General features: G+C 42.3%; 1 protein-coding gene across 1 annotated transcript; it reads right to left on the bottom strand.

The window, feature by feature from the left end:
* Positions 1–2286: 2286 nt before the first annotated feature.
* On the bottom strand, positions 2287–9612 carry LOC119896810 (NLR family CARD domain-containing protein 3-like). The gene is made up of 8 exons (XM_038710251.1): positions 9434–9612; positions 9192–9250; positions 6414–6516; positions 5838–6326; positions 5513–5620; positions 4906–4984; positions 4503–4725; positions 2287–4229 (listed from the first exon to the last, which is right to left on the bottom strand). Exons 1-8 carry the CDS (start codon positions 9475–9477, stop codon positions 2422–2424), a joined length of 2913 nt encoding a protein of 970 aa, XP_038566179.1. The 5' UTR covers positions 9478–9612; the 3' UTR covers positions 2287–2421.
* Positions 9613–17927: the final 8315 nt, after the last annotated feature.

The raw sequence follows: 17927 nt of genomic DNA, 5'->3' as shown, positions 1-17927 counted from the left end.
GCTCACCTGCTGCCGTGATAACAGATCACGGGTGGAACAATGAAAAAGACGAGTTCTGTGTGTTTTAGGCGACTTTATAAAACACTGCTGATGGAGAAAGTGGAGCAGACAGGTGGAGAGAGACCAGAGATGTTTACGAGAACGTTAGCTGTGTGTGAGTGTGGGGAGAAGAGAATTCAGAGACCGGTGCAAACCAGGTATTTTTAAAAATGATAATGATAATGTTTTTGGGGATTAATCCTGCTTTCACCAGACATCAGCCATCACCGATGGCATCGTCTATCGGCCCAACCCCAGTGTGTGATGCTACCACGTACTTGATCAATAAGGAGCTTCGAGGTTGAAAAGCCATTTGATCAGAAAAAACGAAGCTACCACCACACTACTGAGAAATGTAGTTAGACTTGTAACACTGCAGCTACATTAATCTCACAACAATTTAGTATTGTTGAGATGAACCTCAAACACTCTTCATCCAGAGCTGGACTGGGACTAAAAAATTGGCCCCGGCATTGTTGGCTCAGGCGGCTCACCTAAATTGGTGAGACACTTCACCGATACACCATCCTTCCATATATAACATGTGTACCTACTGTAACAAACAAGCAGAGTGGTATGTGCCATGGATAAGTGCACCAGTGCAAGTGAATCAGTGTACTCATATGTTATAATCATCAACCTTAATTGAAGTAATCATCATCACTGTCACTACAGCATGGCACACATCCTACCCAAGGGCCTCACTTTGTGTTGAACAGTGGTGGGGACATTTAAGGCTCAGATTAGGGGGTGACGACACACTTTGCCCATGAGATGTGACATTGCACAAGATTGGGGTCACGAGAACAAGACAAGAATACATTTGAATACTATTTTGAGCATTAAACACTTAATTTCCTGCATTCTGGGGATTTTTCTGCACCAATTTATGGTGGAATGTCTTTATTTATGTAAAGGGAAGCACAAATTCAGTTGGCAAGTGATGATTCAGAATATAAAAATCTGGAGCTTTTTTTTAGCTTAAGTTCTTTTTTTGGACAACGCAGATGTTTCTTCTATGTTTTTATTGCATTGCTGGTTTTCAGAATAGTGCAAATAAACCTTTCTCAAAGCATTTCATTTGTTAATTAACATTTCTTAACATTAACATTTTTAACAAATGCTTTCAAAAAGTGATGTGGACAACATCTGCCATTTCAAAAGTGGTGGGACATGTCCCCAGCGTCCCCAGTGTAAATGACACTATACCCTCCCTCCCTGCTCCCTCCCTACAGGCTGAGCTACTCCATGCTTACCGCTTCACCTCCACTCTCCTCCTGCTAACATATCGGTTATTTTGCGCATTTGGTGGCAATTTTTTTTGGCCCCAACTCAAGAAACAGAAAGCAGAGGAGGGGGGGGTTGTAAGAGATGTGATTGGGCCAGCCCAATGTCAGTATAGAAATTACCCAATGTGCTGCGGTACATGCTTTATGGGCCGACCGTTGGCCCATTTTTTAAAACAGTTAAATAATAAGTAATTTATGTTACACTGGCCCCAAAGTTTCGTCGGCCCACAAGGCATTTACCTGGTATGCCAGATTACCAGTCCCCCCCTGATTCTATCCATAGAGAAATGCTGCAAGCAGGTCTCACATTAGAATGATTTTACATCCAAGTTTCTGATGTTTCTAATGGTTTCCAATCGATAAGACTTCTGGAGAGCCGTGTGTTTCCTATCTCAGGCCTACTCACTGCTCTGAACAGAATGAGGAGGAATAAGAAGTCCTTCATGATGATGGACTCCAGTAGACTGACAGAAAATAACAGAAATTAGAGACACCTGCAGTGTGTGAGCTCTTGCTGTCTGTCCAAACCTGAGAGTGTCCAGTCTCCAGTGTGGCTCCTCCAATCCAGCAGACAGCAGCTTCACCCCTGACTCTCCTGGATGATTGTAGCTCAGGTCCAGCTCTCTCAGATGGGAGGGGTTGGAGCTCAGAGCTGAGGCCAGAGAAGCACAGCCTTCCTCTGTGATCAGACAGCCTGACAGCCTGGAATCAGGAAAACATCATAAACTCTGTGTTTTAGAAAATCACGTCTGCAGGAAACTCCTACAGACCATTTTCACTAACTGAACCTAAAACCAGATGAGGAGGATTTAAAAGCAACAGCTTATTACTGACCTGAGAGTTTCCAGTGTACAGTGTGGACTCTCGAGTCCGGCAGACAGCAGCTTCACTCCTGAATCCTGCAGGTTGTTGTTACTCAGGTCCAGCTCTCTCAGACTAGAGGACTGGGAGCTGAGAAATGAGGACAGAGCTTCACAGCTTCTCTCTGAGAGGTTACAGCCACTCAACCTGAAAAAGGATTAGCAATGAACACAAACTGAATGTTTTATTTGTCAAATATACAGTTTTAGAAATTGCACATCCATTTATCCACCTACAGAGCTTTGTTGGAGGCTTTGACCACTGGCAGCAGCCTCAGAAGAGCCTCCTCTGAAGCAGAGTATTTCTTCAGGTCAAACACATCCAGATCTTTTTCTGATGACAGTAAGATGAAGACCAGAGCTGACCACTGAGCAGGAGAGAGTTTATCTGTGGAGAGACTTCCTGAACTCAGGGACTGTTGGATCTGCTCCACTAGAGAACGATCATTCAGTTCATTCAGACAGTGGAACAGATTGATGCTTCTCTCTGGAGACAGATTCTCACTGATCTTCTTCTTGATGTACTCAACTGTTTTCTGATTGGTCTTTGAGCAACTTCCTGTCTGTGTCAGCAGACCTCGTAGGAGAGTCTGATTAGTCTGCAGTGAAAGACCCAGGAGGAAGCGGAGGAACAAGTCCAGGTGTCCATTTGGACTCTGTAAGGCCTTGTCCACAGCACTCTGGTAGAGATGTGTTAATTCAGGTTTGTTTTTGAAGACTTTAGAACGACAGGAGGTTGATTGTTTTTCTGCCAGCAGATTGACACCAGAGTTGATGAAGGTCAGATGGACATGAAGAGCAGCCAGAAACTCCTGAACGCTCAGATGGACGAAGCAGAACACCTTGTCCTGGTACAGCCCTCTCTCCTCTTTAAAGATCTGTGTGAACACTCCTGAGTACACTGAGGCTGCTCTGATATCAATGCCACACTCTGTCAGGTCGGATTCATAGAAGATCAGGTTTCCTTTCTGCAGCTGCTCAAAAGCCAGTTTTCCCAGAGACTCAATCATCTTCCTGCTCTCTGGACTCCAGTGTGGATCTGTCTCAGCTCCTCCATCATACTTGACGTTCTTCAGTTTGGACTGAACCACCAGGAAGTGGATGTACATCTCAGTCAGGGTCTTGGGCAGCTCTCCTCCCTCTCTGGTCTTCAACACCTCCTCCAGAACTGTAGCAGTGATCCAGCAGAAGACTGGGATGTGGCACATGATGTGGAGGCTTCGTGATGTCTTGATGTGGGAGATGATTCTGCTGGCCTGCTCCTCATCTCTGAACCTCTTCCTGAAGTACTCCTCCTTCTGTGGGTCAGTGAACCCTCTGACCTCTGTCACCATGTCAACACACTCAGGAGGGATCTGATTGGCTGCTGCAGGTCGTGTGGTTATCCAGAGGCGAGCAGAGGGAAGCAGGTTCCCCCTGATGAGGTTTGTCAGCAGCACATCCACTGAGGTGGACTCTGTAACATCAGTCAGGACCTCATTGTTGTGGAAGTCCAGAGGAAGTCGACACTCATCCAGACCGTCAAAGATGAACACAACCTGGAACTCTTCAAAGCTGCAGATTCCTGCTTCTTTGGTTTCAGCAAAGAAGTGATGAACAAGTTCCACCAAGCTGTACTTTTTCTCTTTCAGCACATTCAGCTCTCTGAAAGTGAATGGAAATGTGAACTGTATGTCCTGGTTGGCTTTGTCTTCAGCCCAGTCCAGAGTGAACTTCTGTGTTAAGACTGTTTTCCCAATGCCAGCCACTCCCTTTGTCATCACTGTTCTGATTGGTTCATCTCTTCCAGGTGAGGCTTTAAAGATGTCTTCTTGTCTGATGGTTGTTTCTGGTCTGTCTGGTTTCCTGGATGCTGTTTCAATCTGTCTGACCTCATGTTCATCATTGACCTCTGCAGTCCCTCCCTCTGTGATGTAGAGCTCTGTGTAGATCTGGTTCAGAAGGGTTGGGTTTCCTGCTTTAGCAATCCCCTCAAACACACACTGGAACTTCTTCTTCAGGTTACACTTGAGTTTACGTCGGCACACTGCAGCAACAGTTCCTGAATGAAGAAGAAATGTGATTAATAAGTGGATGCTGCAGTAAATCTGATAAATGTAAACTTTAAGACATCAAGATGGTATTTATTTTCCTCCTCCATGAAATCTCTTCAGCTCATCAGCTGTGAACAGTTTCTGAGTTTCAGCCCAGAAGAATTCATAGATCTGATCCAAATGTGTGCATCATATTAACAGCAGAGTTTGAAATGGAAACTTCTCCCATGTTGCCTCCATTTCCTCTTTCCATCATGTTAAATCTGTTCAAATCCTCTTACTGCTCTGCAGACGCTCAGCCAGCTCCTCCTGCTTCATTCTCCTCAGGAAGTGCAGTGTGATCTTCAGAAATGCCTCTCTGCTGCTCCTCCTCTGCTCCTCCTCCTCACCGTCCAACACCTCCTCCTCCTCCCTCCCTAAGCATGCTGGGTAATCTGGACTCAGAACTCTCTGGAACTTCTTCACCTCGTTCTTCACAAACCTGCCAATGTTTTCCTGGAGCAGCTGGAACAGAAGAAAATGTAAAGTTGAACTGGTAGAAGTCAACATCAGATCATCTGTGACAGACAGAAAGCCTGCTGGTCTGCAGAGTGCAGCATGGAGACTGGATCAGAATGCTGCTTCACTATTTACTTTGTGGCTCCTGTAATTAGCAGTAGTAGCTGAGCTTGTACATTTACACACCATAAATATGGAGTCCAGGTCTGTTTGATGCTGCTGGGCAGACTGACCACTGGGAACCTCTGAGCTCTGCTCATCAACTCTGTGAAGAAATATGATGATTTGAACATATAATGACAAACAGTGTTACATGTGCTGTGTTATATCTGGTAGAAACAGATCCTCATACACCTATACCAGATCTTGGTATAAAAATGTATGATCTGGTCACTTTCCATGGAAACACCGCTGGGTGCAGGGTAGACTGGACAGGAGAAAATGCTGCTGTTTTACTCATCCAGCTGTGTCTCAGTGGACATCAGCGGACGAGGAGGCTGCTGAGGTCCTACTGGACTCTAACTGGACTTACAGTTACAGTAAGCAGCAGACAAAAGGGCATGCTCATACTTTTAATATTTTTACTTTCTCATGTGTTTGCCATTTGTTTTGCACTGTTCTTTGAACCTGGTTCATTTCTGTGCTGCTGATGTGACATGAGAATTTCCCTCTGGGAATAAATAAAGAGTCTATTATTATTTTTAATTAACAAAAAACAGTGCTGAACCAAGACCTACCTGAGAGCTCTTTTTAGGAGAGTCAACAAAACAACACAAACATTTAAGATTCTTACTTTTGTTCAGCATCATTATGTCCAGCTTTGAAGTGAACAGGGACATGACGGTCGCTGTTCACGGACACACAGCTGGGTCCAGGAGAATCTGGTCTCTGCCGATGGATCCTGAACAATGAAATAACAAATCAGATGTGTCCTCAAAGCAGATTTAAAAGATATATTTATGTGTTGGTGTCTCTGGTAGTGAGTTTTCAGCTGAATCTGCAGTTTCTCAGCGATACAGAGTTTTATAGCGACTTTCAGATGTTGTTTATCTGTCCAGCTGCATCTTTACTGTTAGTAGCTCAAAACTAAACTTCATTCACTTCATTAACATGCTGACCTTTGATCAGCAGAGTGGTGTCCACCTTTGAAGACAATAGCTTTGTCCATAGACCGGTCACTCTTCATGGACACACAGCTGGGTTCAGGTCCAGGTCCAGCAGAGTGGTGTCCACCTTTGAAGACAATGGCTTTGTCCATAGACCGGTCACTCTTCATGGACACACAGCTGGGTTCAAGTCCAGGTCCAGCAGAGTGGTGTCCACCTTTGAAGACAATAGCTTTGTCCATAGACCGGTCACTCTTCATGGACACACAGCTGGGTTCAAGTCCAGGTCCAGCAGCGTGGTGTCCACCTTTGAAGACAATGGCTTTGTCCATAGACCAGTCACTCTTGATGGACACACAGCTGGGTTCAGGTCCAGGTCCAGCAGAGTGGGGTCCACCTTTGAAGACAATGGCTTTGTCCATAGACCAGTCACACTTGATGGACACACAGCTGGGTCCAGGTCCAGGTCCAGCAGAGTCTGGTCCCTGCTGCTGCTCTGGGCTTCAACACAACACACACAGAGCTTTGAGAGTGAATAATGATGGTGGAGTGATTTGAGTCCTGGACAGTTAGAGATCCTCATCTCACCTCTGAGCTTTGGTCTGGCTGTCATGTTCCCCACACAGAGTGCTTTTAGAGGGAGGGACTCCCTCCTCTCTGTCCTCACACTGATTCATAGCAGAGCCCACACCTTCACACAAACACAACAACATGCTGAGAGAGCTGCACTCATTCATTACAACAAGCTTTACATCTCAGGACACTTTAGTTCTCCTTCCTCTCAGTAACATGACACAAATATTCAGGTCGACAGAAACCTTGTTGGAGCCCTAAACAGGATCTGATGACCCCAAAATGTGTTACACAGCCCCCAGATTCACCCAGAGGTTCAGTATGTTGACCACAAAATATATCAGATGTATTAGACTGTCAAGATTCGTTACAGTACACCCAAACATCATGGTTTAAATCCTGATCCTGGTTATCAGACATTACAGATGCTTCTGGTCGGATTCTCACCTGCTGAACTAACAGACACTTCTTCATGTGTGGAGGAAACACTGGGAGAGAAGAAGCTGCTAATTTCTTCCTCGTTAGTCCTGGTGTCTGATGTAGTTCTGCTACCTGTCCACTAGATGGAGCTAACTAACCATCTGATGAACTAAAGATCAGCTCAGCACTGGAAGATGTCATGAAGCAGCAGTGTGGATCAGTTGGTACACTACTAGATTTTGGACGCGTTGGTTTGTAATGAGGCAGAATGCAGCTTGAGATCCCCGGGCGGGGCCCTTCACTCTGTTCCTCAGTCCTGGTTCCTAACAAAGGGGGACCAGAACCTCCAGAACCTCAGGCTGCCACAGATGGTGTCTGCTATTAAAGCTCTTCTTCAAACAGACTTTGGCTTCCAAACACTTTTCTTTAAAGGCCTTTTTACTCGTTTGTCCCTGTAAAGACTTTACAGTTTGTAATTATTGTCACTTCTAATAGTGCTACTACTACAAATACTGCTTCTGTAATACAAGTACAATATCTACTGCTGGGACTGAAAACTGCTGAGAGGTCAGAGGTCAGGGTCGGGCAAGTCCCCACCGACTGTTTTATTTATTATATTTATTATATTTATAATTAGACAATAATAATATGTAATTCAAAGTCCATGGACAAGCTGCTTTTCAGTGCGTTGTATCCACTGCTATAAAAGGAAAAAAAACTACAAGTATAAATAAATAAGTGAATGTAAAAATAAAGAAATAGCCTTTACTACCAAAATGTATTTATATATGATTTATTTCTGCATTTATTTATACTAGTGTTATTTTTTGTTCTTCATAATTATAAGGAACAAAAGCCTTGTAGGCTAGTTGTAGGTTTTTAAGATGTGACAGTAAGCCTACTCACCGCTTAGAAATATTTAATGTTTTTTATATTTCACAGCCGTTAAAATAAATGGGTTTCATTTTTTTAAGTGAGGCTGAATATTATAAGCATATAATTTGGTAGGAATATTGAAATTAATTTTAATATGAGTGTGTTTTTTCAGGTTAGTGGCTCTCTTGTATCACACAAGTCATGTAGCGCCTCACCTTTAACGATGTGGGCGCAGGTAATGTGGGGGAGTTTTCAGAAGCCTAAATGTTGACATTCAATGTTTGTACATATTTAATACAATAAAGCGTAAGTAAACAGAAATCTGTGTTCTGTTTTTACTTTTTATATTGTACGAGATTACTGCTCATTCAGGGTTCCCACACGTCCTGGAAAACAACTGACCAATTATCCAGTCATGGAAAACTCGTGGAAATTAAGAGAAAAAGTCAAATATCCTGGAAAATTCTTTTAACATTATGTTGCAGCAGCATTGTGAACACCCCCCTGAGTCAGGTCACAAGTAGCACAGGTTGGCTAGGAGCGACGGGCTCAGATGTGTTATTGTTGAGAAAGTTGGATAAGAATGAAGAGGAAGCCGGGCTCACAACTGAAATGAAGTAGTCCCAGTTTCTGACCGTATTACACTTGCATATCAATACTCCAAGTTCTTTGTGAAGTTTAAATAAAGTGTGGCGTTGTGACAGCAACATGTCTGAAAGAGCTTTTTGTACCGTTACACAGAGACGTTAGAGAGCTAAGGTTCAACAGAATAATGGGATTTGTTAGCAGGTAAAATTATAGCCTGTTATTATATTATTTCTTTATATACTATAAAAAATTATAACAATATAGCTGCAGGCAGAAATGATCAGGCTCCAAGCAGGTCGGGGAAAATGCAACATTTGCCATTTTCAGAGAAGAAGAGCAGATGCAGGGACTTCAGAGAGAAGTGATGAAAGAATTTGGACTTGAAGCCTTTTTTGTAGGGAGGTCCTGATCATGTATTTTTGTCCCGGATCCCAATCGAGTAATTTAATATCTGCTGAGAGATACTTGTAATTTCCTAGTACAGTTGAACAGTGCACTACATTAAATGAAGTTTCTGTCTCCTTTTAAAAGTATTCTCCAGTGTGTGTTGCTTTACTGCAGCCTTTGTATGAGAGAACTCTGAACTCTGCTGGGCCAGGGCTAACCTTTAGCCTCTTAAATATTTTTCCAGTTTGCTGGATCCATTTTAAAAGGTATATGACTAAACTGGTCGCACTGTAGGTGGGTTTTTTTGGTGGCTTATTAAATCTTTAGTATTAACGGCAGCTCTTTTAAAGCGAGTAAACACAATCAGCAAATATTGGGCTTTAATCTGGTTTCCTACAGCGGGATGGACCCAAAATAAACATGTTGCTGTGGTTAAATTGTAATAAACGGATCAAAATGATGCCAAGTACAACGATAGCTGGACTCAAGTAACGTTAACAGACACATGTTTAGTGAACTTACCTGGAAGTTCAGCTTCCTCTCTTTCTTTTCTCCAAGCAGTCTCCTGTTTCTGTGGCTCTCTGCAGCAGACAGGTTGAGAAGTACGAGCAAAGTTAAATCCACTTTTTAACACCCAAGATTAAAATTAAGTTTCAGTTTAACTTGTGACTTTCAGCTGACCTGTGGTTTAAAAGAGGAAGAGAAACTTTATGCCAATCGGTCCCGGCGATTTTCTATAGTTAGTTAAAAAGGACATAACATACCTTTCTGATTCGTCCTCGGAGTCTTGTGTGAGGAAACGTGTCATGCACCACTTAGTCGCACCTTTTTCATTTCATTTCCCAAATTTGATCCTCGCTCGGCGTCTTATCCCTCCCACCCGAGATGCGAACTGGAGGAGTGGAGGAGGCACAAATTGGGGAAGTGAGAAAAGCCCCAGAAAGAGGGTGAGTTTCCTGTCAATTTAAAAAAATAAATTGTCTGTATTGAAAATGTCAGCACAAGCAACAACATATAATGACATATACAACATTTCATTCTCCAGGGTACAAAAAATATACAAATATATACTTTAAGAGATTCATTTAGGCTTTCTGATGAAAAAGTACCAACTTCTGTTCTTGAGTTCCAACATCAGTCACATCCATAAATCATAAGAGCTGAATATAACATTTTGTGGATATGGTAATTGGCAAGAAAGAATAACAGATTTGTTATGAAATATAGTCCTTTCTTCTCCTCCCTGAAATCAAAAACACCAAAGAAAACATCCTTTAAACACAAAGAAACTCTCAGTATGAGAACAGTTCCAAAATAAATGGGAAACATTTTCCTCTGCATTTTCACAGAGAGAACACTCAGTTTGAATATTCTGTTTATATCTTTAAAGAAAGATTTCGCTGGGTAGAACCACTGAATCACTTTACACAAAACTTCTCTCACTTTCTTAGTGAGCAAATATTTAAAGGGTAATAACCACACTTTATCCCAAGACACACTCTCTATTATACTATTCTAACACGATGTTATGGAAGGAATAGTAACAACACCTTTTTGGAATAAATCTCGTATTAGTTTTGAATTGACCTGTTGCTTGCAGCAGAGTCAAATAAAGTGATAGTGTGATAGTGTGGCCACAGGAAGTTAATGCGTCCAGCAGCATCCTGCCTCCTGAAGGAACGGCATCAAAAACAATCGCATACTCTTTAACTGATATGGGAATTTGATTCGTCATCAAAAAGTCTGAGTAGCTCTACAGCCTGCCATTAGTATCAAACAGCTGACCGACAAGTAAAATATTGTTCTTAAAGAGAATGTCCTTCTTATTGCAAATCTAATATCTGTGTGGAGAGAAGTTGTGCTTAAATAAGAGAGACCAGGACAAAAGCATCTGCTGATGAAAGTTTGATGTTTTTCCTCCCAAAATGAATCATTTAGCTGACGCTTTTATCCAAAGAGACTTCCATATATAATATGTCTATATATATTTGGGTAAGACAGGTGTAGCTTGGAGTCGTTATCTGAGCCCTCAAGTGTTCACTGACCTTCCAGCTCTAGTTCTTTCTCTCATGTAACTGTCCTTGTTAGGGAGACAACAGTTAGACTGATCAGCTAGAGACAGCAGCTCAGGCGTCAGGCTGCCAGATATCAGTGTTCTCTGGGAATCTGACAAGGTCGAGTCTCACAAGAACGTTTACAAGAACTCACTGGCTCCACAGATCAGAGTACAACTCAGAGATCGTAATAGATTCTAATATGATGCAGCATGCATCTGGGCCAAACAGTTAATCTCACCTCCAACACTCACTAAAACCACCAAAACACTTCATACATGTCTCAAAATAAACTGGTTGGACCAAACACAGGCAACAACTCTCAGTCAGAAAGCAAACACTGTCACTGATAACACACTGAGCTAAAAACACTGATTACAAGGAGCATTCTACAGAAATGATGAACTTTCATCTTTGAAGTGGAAAAAGGAAGGACTTGTTTCTTTATCATTCCGTACAGTCATTTACTTTGGAAAAAGAAAAAGTTCAAACTAAAGTCTAGTTCCTAAAGTTCAGTGCTGCAGTATCACCTGTAATTCATGTTCCAACCCTCTGAAGCAAATCTGCTCAAATGAAAGCACATTTCCTGCTTTCCACTCAGACTGCAGCTCTTTGTTCCAAACACTGCACACAGTTCTCTACACAGACGCATTGAAGTCAATATTCTGCTGAGCTCTTCTAGAGATTTCAGATTGTTTGGTGCAGAAATGCTGTTTTGATTAATATAAAGAGTTCTGCAGGAGGTGGAGCAGGAAAGAAAAGAGTTCCTGATTTTAGAGAAAGTGCTCATTGAATGTGTGCAGCAATTAGCAATAAAAGTGATTGACAGTTTGATCCACACACACTTCTGTTTCTCTGACTGTGTGAAGAGTTTGGACCGATGCATGTTAGCAAGTGAGAAAAGCTGGAAGACGAGAGCCCAGTGTAACAGGCTTTAAAGATTAGCTAACGCATTAGAAACATATTCCAGTTTGTCACATGAACACATCTCTTCTAGATATCTGATAAATGAACTAGTCAACATTGTGCTCTAGAAAACAAACTTTCAAACCATATCTGATTCAGTTTGCAGAGTTTTAAAAAGACAGCTTGAACTTTTACTTGGAAAGTGCTGCAGCTGACGGACTTTGTGTAAAATGGACAAATAAAAATGTTTAAAAACATCATTCAAGGTTGTTTTGTACATTTTGTGAAAGTCTGGAAATAAAATCTGCAAAATAACTTGAAATCTGAAAACTGACAGATTGAAGCTAAATCATCATTTTAGACTGTGGCGTCTGGCCGAATAGTCAATAAAGTGAAATCTGTTTTTATTAATATGGAATGAAATACTGATTACTGTGAAAAATACTTCAGGAGTTTATTTCTATATATAACACTTCCTGTTGTTGCGTCACTTTGTGCTGCACCAACATCTGCTGGAAATGTCTTTATTTCTATGAAGGGAAACTAAATATAGGTTGCAGGTGAGGATTCAAATCTAAAACTAGAACAGAATATAATGCAGAAATCAGCTGCTTGTTTTTCTTTTAGCTTCACTTACTTTTTTGTTTCTTCTAGATTTAAACTGCACTGCAGCTTTTCTTATTGTGCAAACAAACCTTTCTGAATGCATTTTCATTTGTTGTTAACATTTCTTTAGCTAGTTTTCACAACATTTTTAATAAATGATGCTTTTAAAAAGTGACGCAGACAAAATCTGTGTTTTGATGCTTTGAGTCAGTTTTGGAGGTGAATTTTTGCACATTCCTGTCAAATATCCTGTTTATTTGTTGGATTATTTTGTGTACTTGTACATTTTGGATCTCTTGACTTTCTCTTTCTTTATATTTCTATACTTATGTTTATGTGTCCTGTTAAGCACCAACACACCGAGGCAAAGTGCTCGTATGTGAAAATGTAGCTGGCAATAAACCTGATTGGGATACTGAGATGAACTGTTTGGCCCAGATGCATGTTGGTGATGCAGACTGTAGGAAGAGCTTTGGAAAAGTGGCTTCAGTTTAGAGCGCTGAAGAAAAAGTCTGTAATAATTCCAGCTTCTCCAGTGTGACGAGTTGCTGCTTTTCTGTTTTGGATCTCAGTAAAGTGAATAAATAGGAGCTCTGTAGACTATATCACTAAAATTATATAATTATCATTATTGTTTTATAGCCCAGCCCTACTACATACTACCTGCGAGCGCAGTATGTACTACATATAGCATACTGCGTTTCATAGTAGTACGCAGTATGAAGCTGTTAACAGATTTATTTTGCAGTAGCCGGTTCCCGGTGTTGGAAAGAAGAAAAATACAACAGAAAGAAAATAAATGTAAAAACCAGTAACATTTTCTTCTAATTGAATCTTGTGTAAAACAATCTGCAACAAAGGTAACGTAGCGAGCTGCATCTGTACTACTACCAACAACAAATACAAATATGTAGTCAGAATGTGCATTAGTGCTTCTGTCATTGTTTTTACAAATGTCTGTGCTCACATGCTGATGTCTTCTATGTGGCATCTTATTTGTGCTCGTCTGCTTTTGTCTGTGTTTATGTGACTCCTGTTTTTATGTTTTATCCATGTTCCTGGTTCTCTGCTTGGGATTATGTGCTTAAGTTTGTTTGAATGTTTTCTGGATGACATGTTTGATGTTTTTTGTTCTGCCATCAACCTGCCAGGGACTCCAGATTAAATGAATCTGTACGGCTAAATCTGGCTCGCTTACATTTGGGACTTAGTCCTTCTGTTCATCAATGTGCACTGTCCCTTTAAAACAAACAAACAAACAAACAAAGAATTAAAGAGGTCATATTAAGCTTTTTGGCATTTTCGCTCTTTTAAGTGCTTCTTAAATTTATTTTTCTCCTATTGTTTACTTTCTAGAACCAGAACCCGGCTGTGGCGGAGTTAGCTAAAGAGCTAATGTTCATGAGGAACAGAGAGATAAAACAGTGAGAGTTTGTAAAGGTCAGAGGTGAGGCAGTGAGATTCCTCATGACATCAGGATCTTCAGGGTCCTGAGATCTTCATGTTGCTGCTCATTTTAAAGTTGGACAGGCTCTTAAAACCCCTCTGTGGTGGGGGAGGAGCTCAGTGAGATGTAAACCATGCTTTGGAATGGAAATAGTTTTCATGTGTGTCCTCCAGATGAGCTCGTCCTCGTTCCAGTGGTGAGACCGGAGCTGTCAACTGATCACCATCTGGTGGTGAGTTGGGTCAGGGGTAGGGCAAGATTCTGGACAGACGCGGTAAGCCCAAACGGGTAGTGCGGATGAACTGGGAATGTCTGGAGGAGGCCCCTGTCCATGAGATCTTCAACTTAAACCTCTGGCGGAGCTTTTCTGGCACCCCTGTGGAGGTTGGGGACATTGAACATGAGTGGGCAATGTTCAAAGCCTCTATTGCTGAAGCCACAGTGGGAAGCGGTGGTCTCAAGGTCTTAGGTGCCTCGAACACCGTGGTGGACACCGGTGGTCAGGGAAGCTTTCCGACTGAAGAAGGAGGCCTTCCGGGATTTGTTGTCTCGGAGGACTATGGAGGCGGTTGCAAGGCACCCGAAGGACTGCAGCCTCTGCTGTGGCAGACGCTAAGCAGCGGGTGTGGGAGAGTTCGGAGAAGACATGGAGAAGGACTTTCGGTCGGCACCAAGGTGCTTCTGGAGAACTGTCCGCCATCCCAGGAGGGGGAAGCGGGGAACCGTCCAAGCTGTGTACAGTAAGGATGGGACCCTGTTGACCTCAACTGGGGAGGTAGTTGGGCGGTGGAAGGAACACTTTGAGGAACTGCTAAATCCTGATGGGGGTTTCTCGTCAATTTCCCTGGAGGAAGTCACTGAGGTAGTCAAACAACTCCACAGTGGCAAAGCCCCAGGGATTGATGAGATCCACCCAAAATGCTAAAAGCTTTGGGTGTGGAGGGGCTGTCTTGGATGACACGTCTCTTTAACATTGCGTGGAAGTCGGGTACAGTGCCCAAGGAGTGGCAGACTGGTGGGGGTAGTTCCCCTATTCAAAACGGGGGACCAGAGAGTGTGTGCCAATTACAGGGGTATCACACTTCTCAGCCTCCCAGTAAAGTCTACTCCAAGGTGCTGGAATGGAGGGTTCGGCCGATAGTCGAACCTTAGATCGAAGAGGAACAATGTGGTTTTCATCCAGCAAACCAGTTCTAATTTTAAATACCTGAAGAGAACAGAAAGATATTATCACATTTGAGGAATTTGGGTCAAAAGCTAACAAAGAAAATGGGTTAAAATGCGCAAAAAGGGACAAACTGCTCTGATATTACCTCTAATGACGTCTCCTAATATCACTTATATGATTACCAAGTATGGCAAACAGAGCACTGAGCAACTGGACATGTGGGTGAAGGAATGTGGCTTTCCAGGAAGAGGCAGCTTCAGTCTCAGACAGTTAGAAACTTGAGAGGAAGTTAACAGAAGAAGAAAAGAAAAATAGAAAAGGAAAACCCTTTAGAGCCGACTGGGCAGCGGATACTCATTGGTTAAGATAAAGGCAGGGACAGATCCTCTTAACAAATCTGCATCTCAGCATGTCAAACCAGACCTGGACTCCACCAGCCTCACAACCACCGCCGGCGGGACAGCCGAGAGAACAAGAACAGCAACAACATCCTCAACAGCCTCAACCCAGAGATCAGCGTCATGGTGAAGAGAAACTGTGTGACATGGGCGTTACAGCGTCTAGAGATTGTTAAGAGGCACGCCGTTCATGCTGAGGAGTTCTTCAACGACAAAACAGAAAAGAAGAACAGACAAAGGGAACAGCTGGCAGACCGGCTGATGGTGGCTCAGCTGAAAGGGGACGAGAACCAGAACAGAGGACGAGGACGAGGCGGAAATGACAGCTTTTTTTGGTGTGGCAGACTGCTAAATGTAAATGTCAACAAGGCTCATTTAAAACATACATTAAAGCACATTTAAAAACAGCAGCTGTACCATGTCTATTATTTGTTGTTCAGAGTGGTTATTGCAGACGGTATGAAAGATTTCTTGTAAATGTTTTTCCTGGCCAGTGGAACTTTATATTGCCTGCCTAATGACAGTAACTGGAAAGAGTTATGGAGAGTGATGGAGTGATGGAGAGGGTGAGAGGGATCCCCTGTGATCAGGGTAGCCTTCCTGATCACAGAGTGGTTGTACAGTTCAGATAAGGGGGTTCGTGGTGAGCCGATTATCTTGCTGCAGTGGTTTATTACGCGAGACAGTTTGGTTTTATGTTTGGCAGCGAGGAGGTTGTACCAGGATGAGATGTTGAAGGTGAGAATGGATTCAATGAGTAACAAGTAAACCAGAGTGAAAATCTCCTTGCTAACAAGTCCTTAGTTTCCTCAGCAGGTGGAGGCGCTGTTGTGCTTTTTTTAACACAGAGTCAGCGTGTTGTGTGAAGGACAGGCAGGTGTCGATCTCTGTTCTCAGGTACTTGAAGGATACAACCTGCTCCAGCAGCTGACCCTGGATACTGAGAGGTTGAAAGAGATGGGAAGAGGTCTTCACTCTGCTCCCACAGTTTTTGTTATATTGAGCTCCAGGGAATGATCAGTAAATGTTTGGACCAGGTTGTTGACTATTGGGATAGGGCATCAGTGCCAGTCAGGTGATCCACCAGGGCCGTGTTATCTGCGTACTTAAAAACAGTTATTCCTTCACTGCTACAGGAAATGCTGTTAGTATAAGCAGAGAAGAGAATGGGAGATAAGACACAGCCCTGGGGAGTCCAGTGTTTAAAACCAGCTTGCTGGAGTTAAAACCATTTAAAAACACCCTGTTGTGGTCTGTCTTGTAAAAACACTTTATCCATAAAATCAGTGTCGGGTGGACCTGGAGGTCAAAGAGGCAGTGCAGTAGGTTGTTTGTGTTTACAGTATTAAAAGCATAAGAAAGGCCATGAATAAAATTCTGGTGTGTTGTTTAGTGACAGTGTCTAAAAGTGTGAGACATACATCCTCTACACCATGTTTTACCTTATAGGCAAACTGAAGCAGATCTAGTTTTCCCTCACAGCGTGTTCGACAGATGGTTGCATATGTAACGGGTTTGGTCGGGTGTGTGAAGGATGACTCTTGAGATCACTTCTTTTCCACAATTTATTGGCTCGCACATCTGCAGAACACAATACACACATCAATTGCCCCCTGGCCTCCTCTTACATTACCTCTGCTTCCCTCAGCGGTGCAAGACGCAACTGAGGGAGACGAGCACTACGGAAGCTTAGGAGGTACAAAAGGGGTAGTGTGCAGCTAAGGACATTTCCACAGGAAAAAATAGCAAAAATAAATATAAATATAAATAACTCAATGAGATAAAATTCACAAATATTCAATAAAATCATTAAATGATAAATAAAATCCACAGATGCACATTTGGAAATAAGAATTATTAAAGTGCATTTTTAACTCCGTTACACAAACAACCCTCTCCATACATTTACACAGAACTGATGTCAAGGCTACTGGTCGGTAGTCTTTCTGGGCCAGTGTTTATCAAGCTTCTCAAAGTGTCATTTTAGTCCTAAGTGCTGAGAATTCATGAAATTTACTCCTAATTTTAAACTTAAACAACAGCAAGTTATCAAATTTCTTAAAGCTAAGAATCACCCTTACTCTCCCAGTTATTTAAGACAGCTTGAGATGTCTCTCAAGTGGTTAGGAGTTGCCAGTAGGGTTTGTGACGGCGCTGTGGAGACAGAGACATGCGGAGAGGAGAGGAAGAATTCTGACGACTCGCAGTTAATAAGACGGGATCGGACAGTGCAGGCATAATCTTTGTCAGTGAGTTGGTGAGGGACGACATCTCATCAATGACTTTATGCAATAATGCGTTTTCAACTAAACTGAAGGTTGTGTTGACACTTTGTTTCTTTACCACAGGACAAATGCAGCAATGTTGATGATTTTGGCTCATTAAAACCATCAATAAGCCGAATAGTCGTGGAAACAATTATAGCACTTAGGCTACAGCTCCACACATTGTCACACATTTCATTGACTTCCCAATAACACCCCCAGTAATCCAAAAGAAGCAAACACAGTTCATGCAAACAGCCAGCTTAACAGAAGCAGTAGGCGCAGTGATAGCGCTCATATAAAGATAAACTTTTTGTCTTTCATTTATTAATGTGTGGGCCTATATAATAATGTATTCTCTTGAAAATTCTTTATGTTGAATGTGTGTTGAATATAAACTCCTCTCAGGAATTTC

This window comes from Micropterus salmoides, unplaced genomic scaffold (assembly GCF_014851395.1).
Source record: "Micropterus salmoides isolate LMB-PRFRI ecotype aquatic unplaced genomic scaffold, ASM1485139v1 Ms_hic_scaffold_1073, whole genome shotgun sequence".
Classification (NCBI taxonomy): domain Eukaryota; kingdom Metazoa; phylum Chordata; class Actinopteri; order Centrarchiformes; family Centrarchidae; genus Micropterus; species Micropterus salmoides.
Note: the sequence above shows the minus strand (reverse complement) of the source record. Positions and strands in the feature narration are given on the sequence as shown.